Below are 19875 nucleotides of genomic sequence, written 5' to 3'. Positions count from 1 at the left end.
TACTAATTTCTGATTAATTCAGGATTAATTCTTAATCCCGATTTCTTTTGGATCAGTTTACTCCTTGCATAGTCAAAAAAGTATTCAACACATACCTGATCTTCTGGATATGAGAACTATCCTCACAAGGACCCTAAAATCAAAAAGTTATTTTTAAAAAACATTTTGAAAATGTCATGGAATAAGGAATCTATCAAAATCCAATGTTAGATTAGTATAAATGCTCAAACTAATATTAAAAAAAAAACCACACCCACCCAATGGCTTTTTCAATATTACTTAAGAGTTTGCAGTTGAAGACATTTTTCTCTTAACTAAAAGATCACCCGTGAAAAAGCTATATTCTTGCCATCCAAGGACAAAGCTGAGATTTACCAAGGAGCGCCACCGGCAAACAACGCCAGCTTCTCCTTCACATAAAAGCAGAAACTGACCACTGCTCCCGTGTCACCGGTCCAAGCCCCCAGCACCTTGTGCCTATATGACTGCATGTGTCTCTCTGCTTCTGCCCTCAGTCCCCTCCTCTGTGTATTCTCAACACAGCAGCTGGGGAGAACCCGTTAAAGTCGGATTATGTCACTCCCATGCTCAGAACCCTGCAACACTTCTCATTTTACTGAGTGAAAACCAAAGACATTAAAACGGTCTCCAGATCCATCTCCATCTGCCCCTCGGCCCTGCCTCTCCCCCCTTGCTTACTCCACCTCTGCCACGGGCTGCCTGTCAGCCTCACAAACAGGCCAGCACACAGCTGCTCCTCTGCCTGGAATGCTTTCCCTCCGAGCGATTCATTCCTCAACCTCAGCTCCTTGCTCCTGTCTCAGCGAGGTCCTACCTGCCACGCTACACGGCCCCTCCCAACACTTTCTAATGCCCTTCACTGCTTTACGTTTCTCCTTAACACTTACCACCACCTAACACCCCATGTATTTTTCTTTTTCTCCTGTTTACTGCCCGCTTGTCAGAATATCGGCTCCCTGAGGGCAGGGACTTTTTTTTTTTAATACAGCAGGTTCTTATTAGTTATCTATTTTATACCTATTAGTGTAGATATGTCAATCCCCATCTCCCAATTCATCCCACCACCACCCCCGCCCCAGGGCAGGGACTTTTATTTTGCTCACTGCCTGAACCCCAGCTCCTACAAGAGAGCCTAACACATAGCAGCCATTCGATAAACATCTGTAGAATAAACAGATGTTATAATGTTGAATAAACCTATGTTATAATCAGGATTTCAGAATGCTTTAAAATACAGTTCTCTTGAAATGAAAATGTTTTTATCACACTCCAAGTACATTTCTTAGTGCTTACCTGACGAACTCTCTCCTTAGCTGACCTCATTAAGTGCATAATAGCTCTGCTGTGATGTAGCCGCAAGGAGCTAAACTCACCACTACACGCGAAGGATGACAGCAGCCCCATTTTGATAAAGGTCTGACAAAGTACTATAAGAAAATATAGAAGACGATTATTAGAAAGGCCATCAATGAGATGGCAGTTTTCAAGAAAACACAGAAAATAAAGAGTCATAATAATAGCCTCTATAAGAAAAAAGTTATGTTTACACACACATTACAGCTTGGGGACTGATTCTCTGAAGAGATGGAATGATTGGTCACACTCGTTGATCAGGGGCTCATCTATTATTTCTTACCTGACACTCTACATTCTACAGTCATTTGTTTACCGTGCTTGATCAGTCAGTAAAGGACTAAGTTCTGTTTTTAAAAAAGGCAAGGAAAAAAAAAAGGAGGGGGAGGGGTAGAATATATAAATAAATAAAAATTTAAAAGGCAGGAGTGGAAACAAATGATTAGAACTGACAACAAAAGTGAATACGAACTGTTGTTTTCAATTATGGAATATCCTTAACCAACACACAAAGAGCACATCTGAGATGTGTGTACAGACCAAATGCCCGGGGGGGAGTCAAGTCTCGAGTCACAAGACGAGGCTGCTCAGAAAAAGAAGTTTCTACAGAAGTGCTTGGTTTTTACTCGTTCAAGGAATACAGGTACTATAGAGAAAATTCTATGTGAAAAACTCTCCATTTAGATTGTCAACTAACTAAACCACATCAAAAACATTTACTTAAATATCCTTTATTTTGAACACCATGACACGAAGGAAGAAAGGAAACCAAAATTCAGTCAGAAGAGGGGAACAGTAAGTAAAAGGTAATAATGATATTAACACTCTCATTTCTCTTTAAAAAATAATCAACTTTGTATTAAAGTTCAGGCTTTAAAAGGGCTGTATATAAGGAATTTTAAAACATCTTAAACCCAGCAAGATTCACAGCTTTGCTTTAATCAGGAGTGAGAGTACTATATTAAAAGCATTATAGGACTTCCCTGGTGGCGCAGTGGTTAAGAATCCGCCTGCCAATGCAGGGGACATGGGTTCAATCCCTGGTCCAGGAAGATCCCACGTGCCACGGAACAACTAAGCCCGTGAGCCGCAGCTACTGAAGCCTAGAGCTTGTGCTCTGCAACAAGAGAAGCCAGTGCAGTGAGAAGCCCGCGCACCACAACGAAGAGTAGACCCTACTCGCCGCAACTAGAGAAAGCCCACGTGCAGCAACAAAGACACAACGCAGCCAAAAATAAATAAATAAATTTATAAAAAAAAAAAAGCATTATAATCTGCTTCTCTATACCAGAAAATAATCCCCGGGTTTGGAACCTACAGAACACCCCCTTTTGTACGACCCACCTCCCCCAACACATATTCAAGAAAATAACTGTATACTGGACAAATAACATTTTTTACCATTTCTTATGTCCCATGAAGCTTATCAAAATAATTACCTTTAACTAAAAACATTATGTTCTTCTAAGATCACATAAAAGTATCTGTAAATTTAAGGCTTTCTAACACCAAACAAGACTTGGGAAGACTTTTGGGAGAAAAGACACTTAGAATCTGTGGTGTGGGCTCCTCAAGAGTTCAATCTATGAAGCTGCACCAGAAATGCCATAATCTGTAATTCTACTCATTTCTGTGCTTGGTCCTCAGACAAGTAACCTATGGCAGAAATAAACATTTTCAACCACTGTGATTATTTTGATCGTTGTCTTGGGCTACTGACACACAGCTCCACAGTCATAAAACTCTTATAATCTTCTGAGTGATAGGGGTATTAGGAGCATCTTTTGTCTTAATGTTTGGTCTCTGACCTCAGTTCCTGACACAAGAGCTTCTCAGAGCCTTGGAGTCTCCAGTGATGAGTCTTTGTATGCTAATGAGATGACTGGTGGCTGGAGCCCCTAGGTCACTTCAGGATGGGGGCTGGTCCCCAGGAAGACCAAGCCTTGATTAGAAGCTGAGAACTTTCCACTTCACACCCCCATCTTCCAGGGAGGGGAGAAGGGCTGGAGACTGAGTTAATAATCAAGCATAGCAACGTGATGAAGCCTCAATAAAAAGTCCCTAAAGTACAGGGTGGGTGAACACAGCCACTTGCCAGGAGGGTGGGGAACCCAAACTCCGTGGGGACCCTCAGGACCTCACCCTGTGTGCCTCTGTATCCTTTATCATATCCTTTATTATAATAAACTGGTAAGCATAAGGAAGTGTCTCGGGCTTCCCTGGTGGCGCAGTGGTTGAGGATCCGTCTGCCAATGCAGGGGACACGGGTTCGAGCCCTGGTCCGGGAAGATCCCACATGTCGCAGAGCAACTAAGCCTGTGCACCACAGCTACTGAGCCTGCGCTCTAGAGCCCGAAAGCCGCAACTACTGAAGCCCGCATGCCTACAGCCTGTGCTCCACAACAAGAGAAGCCACCGTAATGAGAAGCCCGCACACCGCAATGAAGAGTAGCCCCGACTCGCCACAACTAGAGAAAGCCGACGCGCAGCAACGAAGACCCAACACAGCCAAAATAAATAAATAAATTTATTTTTTTAAAAAAGTAAGTGTCTGCCTGAGTACTGTGAGCTGTTATAGCAAATTATCAAACCTGAGAAGGGGCACTGGGAACCCCCAATTTGGAGCCAAGTCAGACACAAGTGTGGGTAACCTGAGAACTTAGGGACCTCCTACTTTCGACTGGCATCTGAAATGAGGACAGTCTTGTAGGACTGAGCCCTTAACCTGCCAGATCTGACACCAACTCCAGGGAGACAGTGTCGGAAGTGAATTGTAAGACACCCAGCTGGTGTCAGAAGAACTGGTCCGGGTGGGAGGAAAGCCCCACACATTTGGTGTCGGAAGTATTCAATGTGTAGAGGAAAACAGTTTCCTTCAACGACACAAAACACAACCGTTCAGGGCTCTGGGCAAAAACAAGTTCCGAATCAATACCTGGGATTTTCATGTACCTGTTCACCAGCTAAACCGTAACAGATCTTCGAAAATTGCATGAATTATCACTTATAAATCAAAAAGAACTACCTTTTAAATACACACAATTTTGTGGTGATTAATCTTTTGCAGGGTCCCCAGGGATGATATTCATAAGGAATTACCCAAAGGAAAACATAAAATAAATTTACAGGATGTACTACTAAGGCTTATTTCAAATTTTTATACACCAGCTGCTTCTCTGACAGCGTTAAACAGCAGAGTAATTTTACAAGTTTTATTTAGCAAGGTTAATTTATTCTTACTAACATTTAAACACCTGTCTTGAATGAAGCAGGTTTGGTTCGTGCACATGGCTCAAGTGTTCCAGCAGAGAAACCAGCAACAGCTGGTTTGCAACTGCAAAAGGGAAGGTCGGCTGCTGTAGGGGTCCTTTCAGCACCTGGAGTTCTGCGGGAACATCAGATTCTGCAAATTAAAAAAGGAAAAAAATTTTAAGAAATGGTAAACATAGCTCGTAATGACAAAACAGCATATTCTAATTAGGAAAACACACTATTTAAATTCAAGGAAATAAAAAGCAAAACAGTAGTTACGGTGAGTGGGGTTAATCAAGACAGACATTCTGGAATTGAGTTTTGAGTTGAATTCTGGAAGGACTAGCAGAGAGATGCCAGTTCGGGAAGGGAGGAAGTGCTGGTTAGGGATGATGTGTACAAAGATAGAAACAAATAAATATTCCAGCAAACAAGCAAGCAAGCAGGAACAGGATGGCTTCCTTCCTTCGAGAAGCAGAGAGAAAGAAGTTTGGCAGCAAAGAAAGGGAAAGGGAGGAAGAACGGAATCTTTACTCTGAGCTACACACTATGGACCAGGTGTTTTATATGCACAATCTCATCGAATCCTCCCGAAACGCCCTATGTTACCATTCCCATTTTACAGATGCAGACACTGATCTCATTGAGAGGTTAAGGAACAAGTTAGCAGGCAGATCAGACTGACTCCCAAGTCCATCCTCTTTCCACTGAACAAGACCAAGCGGACAGCTGAGTTGGCACTTAAAGCTGACAGTCATTAAGTTCTCACGCACTGTTTAATACGTTATTTAACAGGCCAAAAACACAATGCAGGAAACATGTTTGAGGAAACTGTTCTGGACCCGTAATAGGTAGCCTGGAAGGAGACATGCAAGAGTCAACAAGAAGGGGCTTCCCTGGTGGCACAGTGGTTAAGAATCAGCCTGCCAATGCAGAGCACACAGGTTCGATCCCCGGTCCGGGAAGAACCCACATGCCGCGGAGCAACTAAGTCCATGCGCCACAACTACTGAGCCTGCGCTCTGGAGCCCGTGAGCCACAACTACTGAGCCCACGTGCCACAACTACTGACCCTGTGCTCTAGAGCCCACGCACCTAGAGCCCGTGCTCTGCAACAAGGGAAGCCACAGCAATGAGAAGCCCGCGCACGGCAACGAAGAGTAGCCCCCGCTCGCCGCAACTAGAGAAAGCCTGCGCGCAGCAATGAAGACCCAACACAGCCAAAAATGAACTTAAAAAATAAAATAAATTAAAAAAAAAAAGAGTCAACAAGAAGTCAGGGTGAGCCTATAAAGCAGGTAAGTGACAGAAACGTGGAGAAAAGGACAGGTCCCAGAGATACCAAGAAAGAAATGGACGGGTCAGGATTTGAAACACTAGGAATGAGAGGAAGGAGACGTTAACAAGAGTGAAAACTGGTAAGAGGGGCTGTTGGAGGAAAGATGAGCTCAAACTCAGGAGCCGCTGACCCAGCTGGAAATGCCCTGTGGAGACAGAGCCCAGGTATCCTACACCTTCTCAAATCAGCCCCAGTCCAAACATTTTATTCCACGCTTCTCTATCAACTACTAAAAGGTCCTGGAAGAGAGGTTTTGAAATCGAGACTTCATTCACCAATTCACATCTCCGACCTGTAGGTGGCCCCAAAAAGACCTGCATGAATGGAGATGTGCTATTCATTTTAAATGAATACTTATTGCCTGAATATGAGAAAGAAAAAAAATGGAAAATGTGGCCATGTAAAAACTTCTCTATGTAAAGACATCTTAAAGTTAAAATATGAATCACAAAATCAGATACAGTACAGATACCTTTACTGTACATGACAAGAAAAAGGGAATAAAATTTATATAGCACTCTTACAAGCTAGTAAGAAAATGAAGCACAATTAAAATTCAAATAGGCTTAACAAAACTAGTGGGTAATGACATACATAGTAAAATAACCACAGTACAAGAGTTTGCCATCAGACTGGTAACTATTTAAAGCCTGGAATCCTTGGTATTGTTAAGGGCACAGAAAACTAGATACTTTCAAACACAAGGGAGTGTTTGCAACCTTTGACAATACACTGTAGAATTTCACGTGTGCAAAACTTTACTTTTGGAAACGTAAACCAAGGAAATAATTAAACAAAGCACAACAAATATATATGTACAAGGTGTTCAGGATAACAAAGTATTAAAAATTTGTTAAACAAGTTATACACATATAATAGAATACTATGTAGCTGTTATAAATGATGGTGTATAGAAAGATAATCATAAATAATCCTGTATCAAGTCAAAGAAGCAGGCCATAGACAGTAACACTAATGAAGCTGAGGGAGATAGTTTCATACAAACCAATGCGACTTTTCTGGTTATCATTTTAGCAAAACATATCAAAACTGTTTTTAATATTTTTCTTTGACCCAACAAATCCTACTTCTGTGGGTCTATTCTAAAGAAATAATCAGATATTAACAAAGATTTATGTATACACATGTCAAACCCATCATTATTTCTAATGGTAAAAAAAAAGATAAATCTGTTTTCCACCAATACAGCGAAGACTAAATAAATGATAGTACAGAATGTGATGGTCTTAAAATAACGTTCTTAAAGACTAATTTGTCACAAGAAAATGCTAATAAAAGTTCACATTTAAAAAGCAACATAAGGTGGGCTTCCCTGGTGGCGCAGTGGTTGAGAGTCCACCTGCCGATGCAGGGGACTCGGGTTCGTGCCCTGGTCCGGGAAGATCCCACATGCCGCGAAGCGTCTGGGCGCGCGAGCCATGGCCACAGAGCCTGCGCGTCCGGAGCCTGTGCTCCGCGGCGGGAAAGGCCACAACGGTGAGAGGCCCGCGTACCGCAAAAGCAACATAAGGTAATTCCCTGGTGGTCCAGTGGTTAGGACTCTGAGCTTTCACTACCGGGGCCTGGGTTCAACCCCTGGTCGGGGAACTAAGATCCCACAAGCCGCAAGGCATGGCCAAAAAATAAAAATAAAAAATAAAAAGCAACATAAAATTTTTACGATCACGATTTTAAAATATATTTATTCTATATCTATATAAATGTACACACACACAAAAAAAATGGAAACATCAAAACAGACAGAAATCTCTGCCCCCTGTGTTTTCAATGAAAGAGGCTACAAAAAAGAGTGAAATTACAGTGAGCAGCTGTTTTATAGTCTGCCTGTTTGATCCTTCATATCTAGGCATCTACCTGGCATACAGCAACTCTCAGGAAATATTTGCAAATGAATACACCAAATTATTAGCAGTGAGTTCTCCTCAGAAATATGAATATATATACACTTTCCCCTCTTCTTCCTTTATGCCTTTAAATTTTGCACATGACTTCTCTAAATTTTTATTTTATCTGGACGACGAAATCAGACAGAAATCTTGAATCCATTCAGAATACCTTTCTTTGACAAACAGTTTTAAATGCAAAATTCACCCAAAAAATTGTCTCTAGCTAAGTCAAAATGTAATGTTTGTATATTTAAATGACAAACAGTAATCTCTGGGCGATGAGATTATGGTTTTTCTAATTTTCTTCTTCATGCTTTTCCACATTTTTAACATACTCTGTAATGTGAAAAAATTTTTTAAGTACTGAATTGTCAACTGTGGTGAGATTTTTTGGGAGGGTTTTCTGCTTCTACACTTTCCTATATATTTTTTTTTTTTTTTTTTTTTTTTTTGCGGTACGCGGGCCTCTCACTGTTGTGGCCTCTCCCGTTGCGGAGCACAGGCTCTGGACACGCAGGCTCAGCGGCCATGGCTCACGGGCCCAGCCTCTCCGCGGCACGTGGGATCTTCCCGGGCCGGGGCACAAACCCGTGTCCCCTGCATCGGCAGGCGGACTCTCAACCACTGCGCCACCAGGGAAACCCTACACATTCCTATTTTTATACTCTATTTTCTACAATGAGAAAATCTACTTTTTAATAAAAAACAAAAAAGAATGGTTGCTCAGTGGAGTCAACTGAACCTAATAAATCAAGAAAATGACAACTTTAAAAAGACCAGTGGACAGACACCCAAATGCAGGAAGGAGTAAAACTGAAAGGAAATGAAGGCTGAGGCTAAAAGCTTCCCATTTCACAGTTCTGGTCAAGAGAAAAGGAAGAGGTTAAGTGGCTAAAAGGAAAGGTGAGGTCAAATTCTCTCATTAAAGAGTAGGAAATGGTATCTAAACCCAATGTGCATTAGAGTTCTAGAATTCTGCCAAGAAGGAGGGGAGTAAAACCAACAGGAAAGGGATGAACTGATTCAACCTCCTGAGGAAAGTATGATCTAAATGGTCCATTATTAAATTAAAGAACCTGTAGAATTAATCTAAGGTAAAAACATTTGTGTCAGATGAAAGAAGGAAAATGAATGAGTCTGACAATGGGCTTACTGTCGGCCCTCCTTCTAACACTGTGTTGTTCCACAGGAAAAAAAAACATGCAGAAACTCTGATCAAAGGTTGATGTTGGCTCCAGGAGACTCCCTACAGGATGAGTTGCTAAAGAACACAGGTGTTACTTACATCTAGGTTGCAACTCTTCTGACACTACTACCATTGGCGGGCAGAGTGACCTCCTCACATCAATACAGACCACGGTCGAGAAATCATCTACCTACTGTTTGAAGTCTAGAAATGAAACTACATTTCTCACAGACCTAACTTTTCATATAAAAAGATAAAGTATGTCTGGACACTCTGGGCTTCTTTGGAAGAAAAGGCAATACGTAAATGCAGCAGTATTATTAGTAACCAAAGGAGGAGGAAATTTTTAGAAGCTTATCGACGATCACTCCCTTCAAGAATAATCTTCGGTTTGCAGAAAACCTTATCACAATGTTACAGAACAGACAGACTTGCCTGTTTACCGCTGGGACTTCTATGACATAATGCTTTACGCATCATTGAGCTGCTATAATATGACACGTGGAAAAAATCAGTTTGCCCATTAAAAAGTAGTTAGCTTACAACTGTCCTGTGCTAAGGGCCTACTTAAATCACCCTCACAGTCTGTTTTTGTTTCTCTTTAAGATCAAGAATTATAGGTAGTAATAAGGATGAAAATCAAAGAATTTAAGGAATAAATTAAGACCTTTTCGACTCGGCTTGCACCTTTAAATCCCTACAACATGTTAATATTTGTTTCATCCTTCAACTTAACGTGTATTCTCTGTAATCATTCTATTCGAACTACCACATAGTAAAAACCTCCTTGAATCAATGTATTCATTTTTTATGGCACAATTTTATTTTAAAAGTGGCCATGCAGGGACTTCCCTGGTGGTCCAGTGGTAAAGAATCCACCTTACAATGCAAGGGACGTGGGTTCGATCCTCGGACAGGGAACTAAGATCCCACGTGCCGCAGGGTAACTAAGCCCGCGCGCCTCAACTAGAGCCCACTGAACCCTGGAGCCTGTGTGCTACAACTGGAGAGAAAAAACCCACATGCCACAACTAGAGAGAAGCCCACGTGCCGCAACAAGAAGATCCCATATGCCGCAACTAAGACCCGACGCACCCCAAAAATTAATTAATTAATTAATTACAAGTCCATACACGCTACTATATATAAAATAGGTAAACAAGGACCTACTGTATAGCACAGGGAACTATACTCAACATCTTGTAATAACCTATAATAGAAAAGAAACTGAAAAAGAATATATATGCATATGTATAACTGAACCACTTTGCTATACACCTGAAACTAACACAACATTGTAAATTAACTATAATTCAATTTTTTTTAAGTGTTCATCCACTAAGCAAAAAAAAAACGACCACATTCTGAGAACTTGGGATATTTGTTACTACTGGGTTACAGAATATCGATACCTATACTACCACCATCAGTATATTTACTTTTTAAATACATGCTTTCCCCACTCCCCTATTTTTAGTTGTCCAATATCTAAACTGAGCAGATGTTACATACCAGACTCTCTCGATTTTGGCCCCTATTTAATCTTAGTTCTGCTCATAATTATATGCTGTAATGCTCACTCCCAATCCTTATGTTGATGTCTGCAAGGGCTTAGCCAACTACAAATGTTACAGGGTAGACTGTCCACATGAAACCTCCCTCCCTTCTGATACCAACTGCAAGTCTGGGAAAGTTCTCCAAATCACGCTCATGTTCAATTAAAAAAAAAAATTTCTTTTTGCCAAAACAACTGGTTGCAGCTAAAGAGCCAATTGCACTTTCATTAAAACATTAGATACTCTGAACTGGTTAGACTCAATGCTGTAAGTACCTCTCGCTTTATGAATAACTTGACTGACTTTGCCGACTTAGCCCTATCTCCTATAAACCAAAAGCCTCAAGAAAACTCGGGCGTTTTTTTTTAACCGAAGAGGATGATGTTCATACTGCCTCACTATGAGAAGTCTTTAGCTACGCGATTAGTGAAGCAAAAGACAAGAGAAGCCACAAATTAAAACTCTTAACCCAAACTGTTCAGCGCATAGGGTCTGCAGAGTTCCATTCCAGTAGTTTACAAAGTTCAAGCTCATCGCCCGACAACACCCCGGGGCTCAGATGCTGGAAAACAGTCCAGCACGTCCGCAGCCCCGAGTCCACAGAGGAAATACAGAAATGTAAACGATCGACCGAGCTGCAGACACCTGTTTCAACACGAGTTCACCTAACCCAGACGGCCCGCCCGCCGGCCCCATACGGCACCGCTGGGTCCCAGTTCAAGCCCGGCTCCAGACGAATTTGTCCAGGTCCTGGGCCGAACCTCGCAGCTACGTGCCCGCCCCGGGAATGAAGGTGGACGGGGGCGGGGAGGGCCGCCGCCGCCGCATTCCGGGTCCCTCACCATCATACTTGGGGTCCGAGCCCTCGGCCGGGAAGTCGATGGCAGGCGGCGCAGGCACAGCCCCTGCCGCGTCGCCCTCCGCCTCGCGCTCTCGGGCCCCCAAGATACCCCCCAGCATCGCCCGCCGCGCGCGGGCGGCAAGCTAGCCCTCCCGCCACCCAAGCGCCGCCTCCCTGTTTACTCCCAGCTGCCGCCACCGGATCCGGAAGGAGCCCCTCGGAAGGCGGAAGACCTGCCCGCCCCCGGGCGCTTGAGGGGGCGGGCCCTGCCGCATGCCACCGCCCCGCCCCTTCCCCTTCGAGGTGGGTGGCTGGTCCCGTGCCGGCGCACGCCAGGTGCTGGCGCGTGGTGGGCTGCTCTGAGGGCGGCGGCTGGCGCGGCGTTGCGGGAGGAATTGGGTGGCCCCCACGTGGGGTCAACCCCGGCCTTTGCTCCCTGTGGTTCAGCCCCACTATCTTCGAGACCTGAACACCCGACGAGTCAGCGCTCTCACTTCTCACGCCAAGACTCGGGTGCTAGTGTAAGAATCGGATGTCTGCAGGGACGCTGATCCAAATGTTTACTTTTTGCGGATACATTGGTGACTGTTCATTTGTCATTTATTTTTTTAAAAAAATCAAAAGCATCTGCAAGACTCGTCTCAAGGAGAACTGAACGTATTTTGGTGAACCGTTAGGCCACAGCAAAACGGGAAATGCCAAATAGATTCCAGAGTGAATGAGCCTAATAAAAATTCCGCTGGTTTTGAGACGACTTTCACAAACCTGAGACAGGCTTTTCCAAGTGATCCCATGGCCACACTGGACCAACGGTGGTTTGAAGCCGTTGGCTGCAAAAATCCTCTTTGCCCTCTGGCGATGTCTCTGAAGACTTGGTCGCTGACACAATGCTGTTGGAAGTTGATTCTTAGATAGCAGATCAAATAACATAGCTGGAATAAAAAGCGTTTGGGGGAGTTCCCTGGCGGTCCAGTGGTTAGGACTTGGCGCTTTCACTGCCCTGGCCTAAATTCCATCCCTGGTTGGGAAACTAAGCTCCCGCAAGCAACGTGGCTCGGCCAAAAAAAAAACGAAAAGCCTTTCAGATTTGGGGCCTCAACCCCAGTGTGATGTGAAAAATGGTATTGTTTAAGAATTTTATTTGAACTTCCCTGGTGGCACAGTGGTTGAGAGTCTGCCTGCCAATGCAGGGGACACGGGTTCGAGCCCTGGTCTGGGAGGATCCCCCATGCTGCGGAGCATCTAAGTCTATGTGCCACAACTACTGAGCCTGCACTCTAGAGCCCTCAAGCCACAACTACTGAGCCCATGTGCCACAACTACTGAAGCCCGTGCACCTAGAGCTCGTGCTCCACAAGAGAGGCCACTGCAATGAAAAACCCGTGCACCACAGCGAGGAGTGGCCCCTGCTCGCCGCAACTAGAGAAAGCCCGCGCGCAGCAACAAAGACCCAACGCACCCAAAAATAAATGAATAAATATTTTTTAAAAGAATTTTATTTGATGGGACTCCCCTGGTGGTGCAGTGGTTAAAAGTCCACCTGCCAATGCAGGGGACATGGGTTCGAGCCCTGGTCTGGGAAGATCCCACATGCCACAGAACAACTAAACCCGTGCGCCACGACTACTGAGCCCAAGTGCCACAACTGCTGAAGCCGGCGTGCCTAGAGGCCGTGCTCCCCAACAGGAGAAGCCACCACAATGAGAAGCCCGCGCACCGCAACGAAGACCTAACACAGCCAAAAATTAATTAATTAATTAATTGTTTAAAAAAGAATGAGCAAAAAGATTTAGCTTAAAAAGCTATTAATTGCAACACTAATTATAATACCCAAAACAGGCAATATAACTGGTTAAATAAATTACAAATATCAATACAATGGCACACTTTGCAACCATTAAAAATATTGGTATGCATTATCTGGTTCCACCACTTTTCCACCACCACCAGAATGGAGAAAAAAACAAACAAACAAACTCATTCTGGTCAGAATAGAATGAAAGAAATCTTTCTAGAAGATGACCTGCAATTTATAGTTAAAAGCTTTAAATAAGCATACCCTTCCACCTATATATATAGGTGTATATCCAAAGGAAATAGAGTGGTGAAAAAAGATAAATACAAGAATGTCCATCAAAGTGTAATTTATAATTTAAAAAGCACTGAAATAATCCAAATTCCAAATAGAAGAGCAGTTAGGGTACATCCCTGCAATGAAACCACATGTAGGCAAAAATTGGAAGAAAAAAAGCACGTTCCTCTCTTGGCTTCCATAATATCACACAATTTTAGTTTTTCTCTATTTTACTGGCCCTTCATCTCAGTATCCCCTTCTGGATCCTCCTTCTCCAAATGTGTAATTCTGTAGGGCTCTTGTCATGTCACTCCAAATTCTGTCAGGAGATAACCACGTGCCCCGCTATCACTTTACATACCATCTATAACCTGACAACTCCCAAATGTATCTCTGCAACACAGACTTGTTCTCTTGGATGGCTTAAAAGCATCTCAAATTTGTCTGAACGTGAACTCTTAATATTCCTCCTAGAACTTCTTTTCTACTACCCTTCTCCATCCATTTAAATTAGCACACAATCCACCCACTTGTCCAAGCCTGAAACCTGAGAGTCAACTTTTATTCCATATCCAGAATATATCCAGGCTGCCTACAAATTAATAAAAAAATAAATAGGGCTTCCCTGGTGGCGCAGTGGTTGGGAGTCCGCCTGCCGATGCAGAGGACACGGGTTCGTGCCTCGGCCCGGGAGGATCCCACATGCCGCGGAGCGGCTGGGCCCGTGAGCCATGGCCGCTGAGCCTGCGCGTGTGGAGCCTGTGCTCCGCGACGGGAGAGGCCACAACAGTGAGAGGTCCGCGTAACGCAAAAAAAAAAAATTAAATAAATAAATAAATAATAAATAGAAACATGATACATATAAAGATGCAATATTAAACATACAGGTAACCAAAAAGGAACCCCTAATGGCCAATAAACATAGGAAAAGATACAAACATGTCACTAGTTACAGGTAAGTGTAAGTTAAACAATGAAATATCATTTCAAACTATCATTTGCAAAAATTGGAGTTTTTGATACCGAGAGTTGGTGAGGATATGGAGAAAAGGAACCATCATACATCACTAAAGAGCTATTCAGGGATATTGAGTGAAGCTGAAATGGTGCATACCCAATATCCAGTAGTTAATTCCCCTCTTGGGGACTTCCCTGGTGGTCCAGTGGCTAAGACTCCACGCTCCCAATGCAGGGGGCCCGGGTTCGATCCCTGGTTGGGGAACTAGATCCCACGTGCCGCAACTAAGACCCAGCACAGCCAAATAAATAATAAATAAATTTTAAAATATATTCTAAAGATAATAATTCCCCTCTTGGTTCCCTTTAGACACCCCTATCTGTGCCTAAGGATATGTGTATAAAGATACTTATTGCAACATTGTTTGTAACAACAAATACAAAAATAGCCTAATAGCCATCAGTAGGGAAATAAACATATATGCAAACAAATATTATAGAAAAGCTAGAATGAATCAACTAGATATACTTGTCTTATCATGGACATTTAAAACAACACAGTGGGGAATTCCTTGGCAGTCCAGTGGTTAGGACTCTGCGATTTCACTGCCAAGGGCATGGGTTCAATCCCTGGTCAGGGAACTAAGATCCTGCAAGTCATGCAGTGTGGCCAAAAATAAATAAATTAATTAATTAAAACACAGTGAAAGTTGCAGACACCTTATTTTATATGTATAATAATGTTTACTGAGAACTGTGTCAGCTTCATGTACACAGTTCTATGTGCTTTTACAAATATTAACATATATATATACAAATATTAACTCATATATATACAAATATTAACTCACATATATCATATATGTGTAACTGAATCACTTTGCTGTACAGCAGAAATTAACACACACTGTAAATCAACTATACTTCGATAAAATAAAACAAAATGTTTAAAGGCTATTTCACTGTTCTGACAAGCCGGCTGCTTCAGGAAGGTAGGGGACATGGTAAGACCAGAGAATTTCATGAGCATAGATCCATTGCTGCACTTCACTTGCTGGAAAGTGAGTTCCTTGATCAGAAGCTGTGTAGAATACCATTTCAGTGGATAAAGTATTCTGTAAGTCCAGATGGTAGTTTTGGCAGAATAATTGCATGCAGGGAAGGCAAATCTCTACCCAGAGTAAGTGTCTAGTCCAGTAAGAACAAAATACTGCCCCTTCCATGATGGAAGTGGTCTGATATAATCAACCTGCCACCAGGTAGCTGGCTGATTACCCCGAGGGAATGGTGCTATATTGGGGGTTCAGTGTTGGTCCTGGCTGATGGCTGATTGGGCCCTCAGCAGTGGCTGTAGTCTTGGTGAGTGGAAGCCCACGTTGCTGAGCCCACCCATAACCTCCATTCCTGCCACCATGGTCACTTTGCCCATTGGGTGGTTACAGGGGCAACTGGGGGAAAAGGCTGACTGGTATCCACAGAATGGTTCATCTTATTGACTTGATTATTAAAATCCTTTGCTGAGGGACTTCCCTGGAGGTCCAGTGGTTAGGACACCACTCTTCCACTGCAGGGGGCGAGGGATCAATCCCTGGTCAGAGAACTAAGATCCCACATGCCACACAGTGCGGCCTTATTAAAAAAAAAAATCCTTTGGTGAGTATTCACTTGGGACGAAAATATCTTCACATTTTTCACCCATCCAGGGACGTGTATCCACATATCTCTTCCCCAGACTTCCCTGTCATCAGTTATAGACTTGCATTCCTTCCAAGTCCCTGACCGTACAACCAAACCATTGGCCACATCCCATGAATCGGTATATAATCACATCTGGCCACTTCTCCTCACAAGCAAAATGAATAACCAGATACATTGCTCAAAGTTCTGCTCAGTGGGAGGATTTCCCTTCACCATGTCCTTCAGGGATGTCCCAGAGAGGGGCCGTGGTGCTACAGCTGCCCACTTGTGGGTGGTGCCTGTATACTGTGCAGAAGCATCTGGAAACCAGGCCCAAGTCTTCCCTTCCTTTGTATATGCTCTGATCATAGGCAACTCTCCATAAGGCCATACTCGTAGGCGTGGAGAGAGAGGGTATTGTAGCAGGAGTGGGAACCGTGAACATTTGAGCCACTTCTTCATGTAAATTATGTGTGCCTTCAGGGTCTGCCTGGGCATGATTTCACTTCCATTTGGTGATGCAGTGCTTCTGTGCATGCCCAACTTTATGGCTTGTTGGGTCAAAGAACACCCAGTTCATGATAAACCATTCAGGTAAATAAGATGTAGGATCTTACTTCCCCGACCAGGTATTGAACCCACGCCCCCTGCACTGGAAGCACGGAGTCTTAACCACTGGACCACTGGATCCTTGGGAAGTCCCAAGGATCTCTTCTTTCAAGGCAGACACAGAGCTTCCACGTCAGTTAAAATCAAATCTGTAAAAGCTCATCCTTTTCTTTCCCCTCTTTGTCCAGTGACATTAGGAGTCACCAGTCAATCTCATTATACGTGTTAATTTAACAAAATGTTTTAAGGTATCATATACAAGGTCACCCAGATCCTTGCTTCTTATAAGTGTTTGACTAAGAGTATCCAGTGGTGATATTTTCTGTATCTCTTTTGCCGCATCACACCGTGTACTATGAGGATTCTCTGTACCTCTAGAAATAGAGTCACTACTCTTTGCCACATCTATTTCGAGGTGAGAATAAAGACCATTCTCAGCAATCAGACTGTCAACATTCCAGAAAATGTCGACATTACTCTGAAGGGACGCACGGTTATTGTGAAGGGCCCCAGAGGCACCCAGCAGAGGGACTTCAATCACATCAGTGGAGAACTCGGTCTCCTTGGAAAGAAAAAGAAGAGGCTCCGGGTTGACACATGATGGGAGAAAAGAAAGGAACTGGTGACTGTTCGTACTATCTGTAGTCACGTACAGAACGTGATCAAGGGTGTTACACTGGGCTTCAGTTACAAGATGAGTTCTGCGTATGCTCATTTACCCATCAATGTTGTTATTCAGGAAAATGGTTCTCTTGTAGAAATCCAAGATTTTGGGAGTGAAAAATACATCTGCAGGGTTCGGATGAGGCCAGGTGTTGCTTGTTCAGTATCTCAAGCCCGGAAAGATGAGTTGATTCTTGAAGGAAACGACATTGAACTTGTGTCAAATTCAGCTGCCTTGATTCAGCAAAAGCCACAACAGTTAAAAACAAGGGTATCAGAACATTTTTGGGTGGTATCTATGTTTCTGAAAAAAGAACAGTTCAACAGGTTGATGAATAAGTTCTGAGTGATCCAGCTACAGAAACTGCAAGAGGCCAGACTCATATGTGATATTTTTAAAATGAATACAATCTCTTTGCACTTGGGCAATTTTTCTTAAACTGATTATCCTTTCCAACTATTTGGCCAGTAAGCAGTTAAGTAAATTCTAGTGTGGTAAGAACAATAACAGAAGGAATGAGTGTTTTTTTTTTTTTTAAGTAAGACTTAATGGAGAAGTGGCTTGAAGGAATAGCAAGGGTATTTCAGGCAAGAGGAACATGGGTACTGGTGACAGGCGACACTGTGGTGGTTCATTATTGGATGAAGAACTTTGAGAGATGTCCTGAAGGTATCTGTAATTTTGCAGAGGCACGAACTTGAATATTTGTGAGGCAAGTGCCTGAGTCACAGTAACTTTGTGTGAAAAAGCAGCTGAGAAGTGATACAGTCTTAGTAAGACTTAGGAAAATTAGAAGATGGAGTTAATTTATATTCATGATAAACATGGTTCCTGTGGCCCAAGGTTCTCTCAGTTTTACCCTAATTTCAGCCATTTACTCCTATGTCCTAGGCCTTGATATCTAAAAAAAAACTTATACCCTTCCATAATCTCTTCATTCCATGTGTCATGCTTCAGATACGCTACCATCCTAGACTATCTTAACTCAATAGGATTGCCTGGAAACCTCTTCCTTGATAGAAACTCCAACCTTATGATTTCTCAGGCAAAACATAACATTCAAGTTTGATTTCTCTTACATACTGTGTGTCTAGTCTATCAGAAAAATCTGTGGGCTGTCCTTCAAAGTAAGGTATAGTCAAGGAATAAGCAAGAAAAAATAAAACCTATTTGGAACATAAAAAGAAAAAACAAGATAGGAAAAAGAAATAGTCACTAGTCTTTCCACCGAATTTAATTAGAGAGCCAATTCCAGAAAGCCCGGAGCCAACTCAGAAAACTCACCCTTAAGTTTCCTCTCCTCTAGAACAACTCCTGGTATCAAAATCTCTGTAGTCAGTGTTCTCCAGAGAAAAAGAACGAATGGGATGTGTGAAGAGGGGGAAGTGGCGGGAGGGAGTAGGGGTGATGGTATGATGAATTGGGAGATTGGGATTGACATATATACACTAATATGTATAAAATAGATAACTAATAAGAACCTGCTGTATAAAAAAATAAATAAAATTCAAAACAAAATTAAAAAAAAAGAAATTGTCTCATGCATTTATGGAGGCTGGCAACTCCAAACTTTGCAGAGTTCACTGGTATGCTGGAGACCTAGGGAAGAAATGATGTTTTGATGCGTCTGAAGGTTCAAGTCAATCTTTTTGCTCTATTCAGGCCTTCGACTGTTTGGGTGAGGCCCACTTAGATCATGGAGGGCCAGCCGCTTTATTCAAAGTCCACTGATTTAAATGTTAATCTCACCCCAAAACACTCTCATAGAAACATCTAGAATAATGTTTGACCAACTATCTGGGCACCATGGCCCAGACAAGTTGACGCATAAGACAAGTGAGACACTGAGATAGGAAGGGTGTGGGGCAAAGGAGGGGGTGAGGAAGCACATCAGATTTCAGGACCAGAGGAAACCTGCCTGAAGAGGCCTCTTTTGAGCTGTCACTTGAATTATAAGAAGGCATCATCAGTATTAGGACCCAGGAGGTGTCCCGAGAGAGAAAGAAAATACAAACACCCTGGGGTAGGAATGAATTTAGTACGTTTCAAAGAAAGAAGGAGACCAGGAGAAAGAAACAGGAGTGGCAAGAGAACCGGTTACCTGTTGTGATGGGTCAGCCTTTCTACTGCACTTAGAAGAAAATTCAGAGTCCTCTGTAAGGCCCACAGGGCCTTTCAAGAGCTACCCCAGCCTCCCTTTTCAGTCTTCAGTCGTGCCACTCTCACGGCAGCCTATGGGACCAGGCCGATGAGCAAGACCCATGACTTACGCATTCATGAGGGAGGGACAGAGCAGAGATTGTTCTCAAGGTCACAGTTTCTGGAGCAGGGACAGGGTCACACAAGAAGTAGGACGGAAATCTCAGTAACTGAACAATTGGCGATTGGCTGCATAGATGGCCTTCACCCACCTCCTCCACCTATATTGCATGGACAGTA

The 19875-nt window shown here is 43.0% G+C and overlaps 1 protein-coding gene and 1 pseudogene across 5 annotated transcripts in view; one reads left to right on the top strand and one right to left on the bottom strand.

Moving 5' to 3' along the window:
- The window catches only part of EIF2AK1 (eukaryotic translation initiation factor 2 alpha kinase 1), a 30813-nt gene extending 19209 nt beyond the window's left edge, over positions 1-11604 (bottom strand). For all 4 annotated transcript variants that reach the window (XM_082857669.1, XM_082857670.1, XM_082857671.1 and 1 more), the window contains exons 1-4: positions 11457-11604; positions 4619-4777; positions 1315-1448; positions 96-133 (exon numbers count right to left, since the gene is read on the bottom strand). In XM_082857669.1, the coding sequence (XP_082713795.1) occupies positions 96-133; positions 1315-1448; positions 4619-4777; positions 11457-11574 (449 nt within the window). In that variant the 5' untranslated portion in view covers positions 11575-11604. The remainder of the gene's footprint in view (positions 1-95; positions 134-1314; positions 1449-4618; positions 4778-11456) is intronic.
- A 5523-nt stretch (positions 11605-17127) lies between these two features.
- LOC309972931 (large ribosomal subunit protein uL6-like) lies at positions 17128-18262 on the top strand (annotated as a pseudogene). Its single transcript has one exon. The product of its transcript is annotated as a large ribosomal subunit protein uL6-like (transcript).
- Positions 18263-19875: the final 1613 nt, after the last annotated feature.

Source organism: Leucopleurus acutus (assembly GCF_964270905.1).
Source record: "Leucopleurus acutus genome assembly, chromosome: 16".
NCBI classification, from domain to species: Eukaryota; Metazoa; Chordata; class Mammalia; order Artiodactyla; family Delphinidae; genus Leucopleurus; species Leucopleurus acutus.
This window is presented reverse-complemented; position numbering and strand designations above follow the sequence as displayed.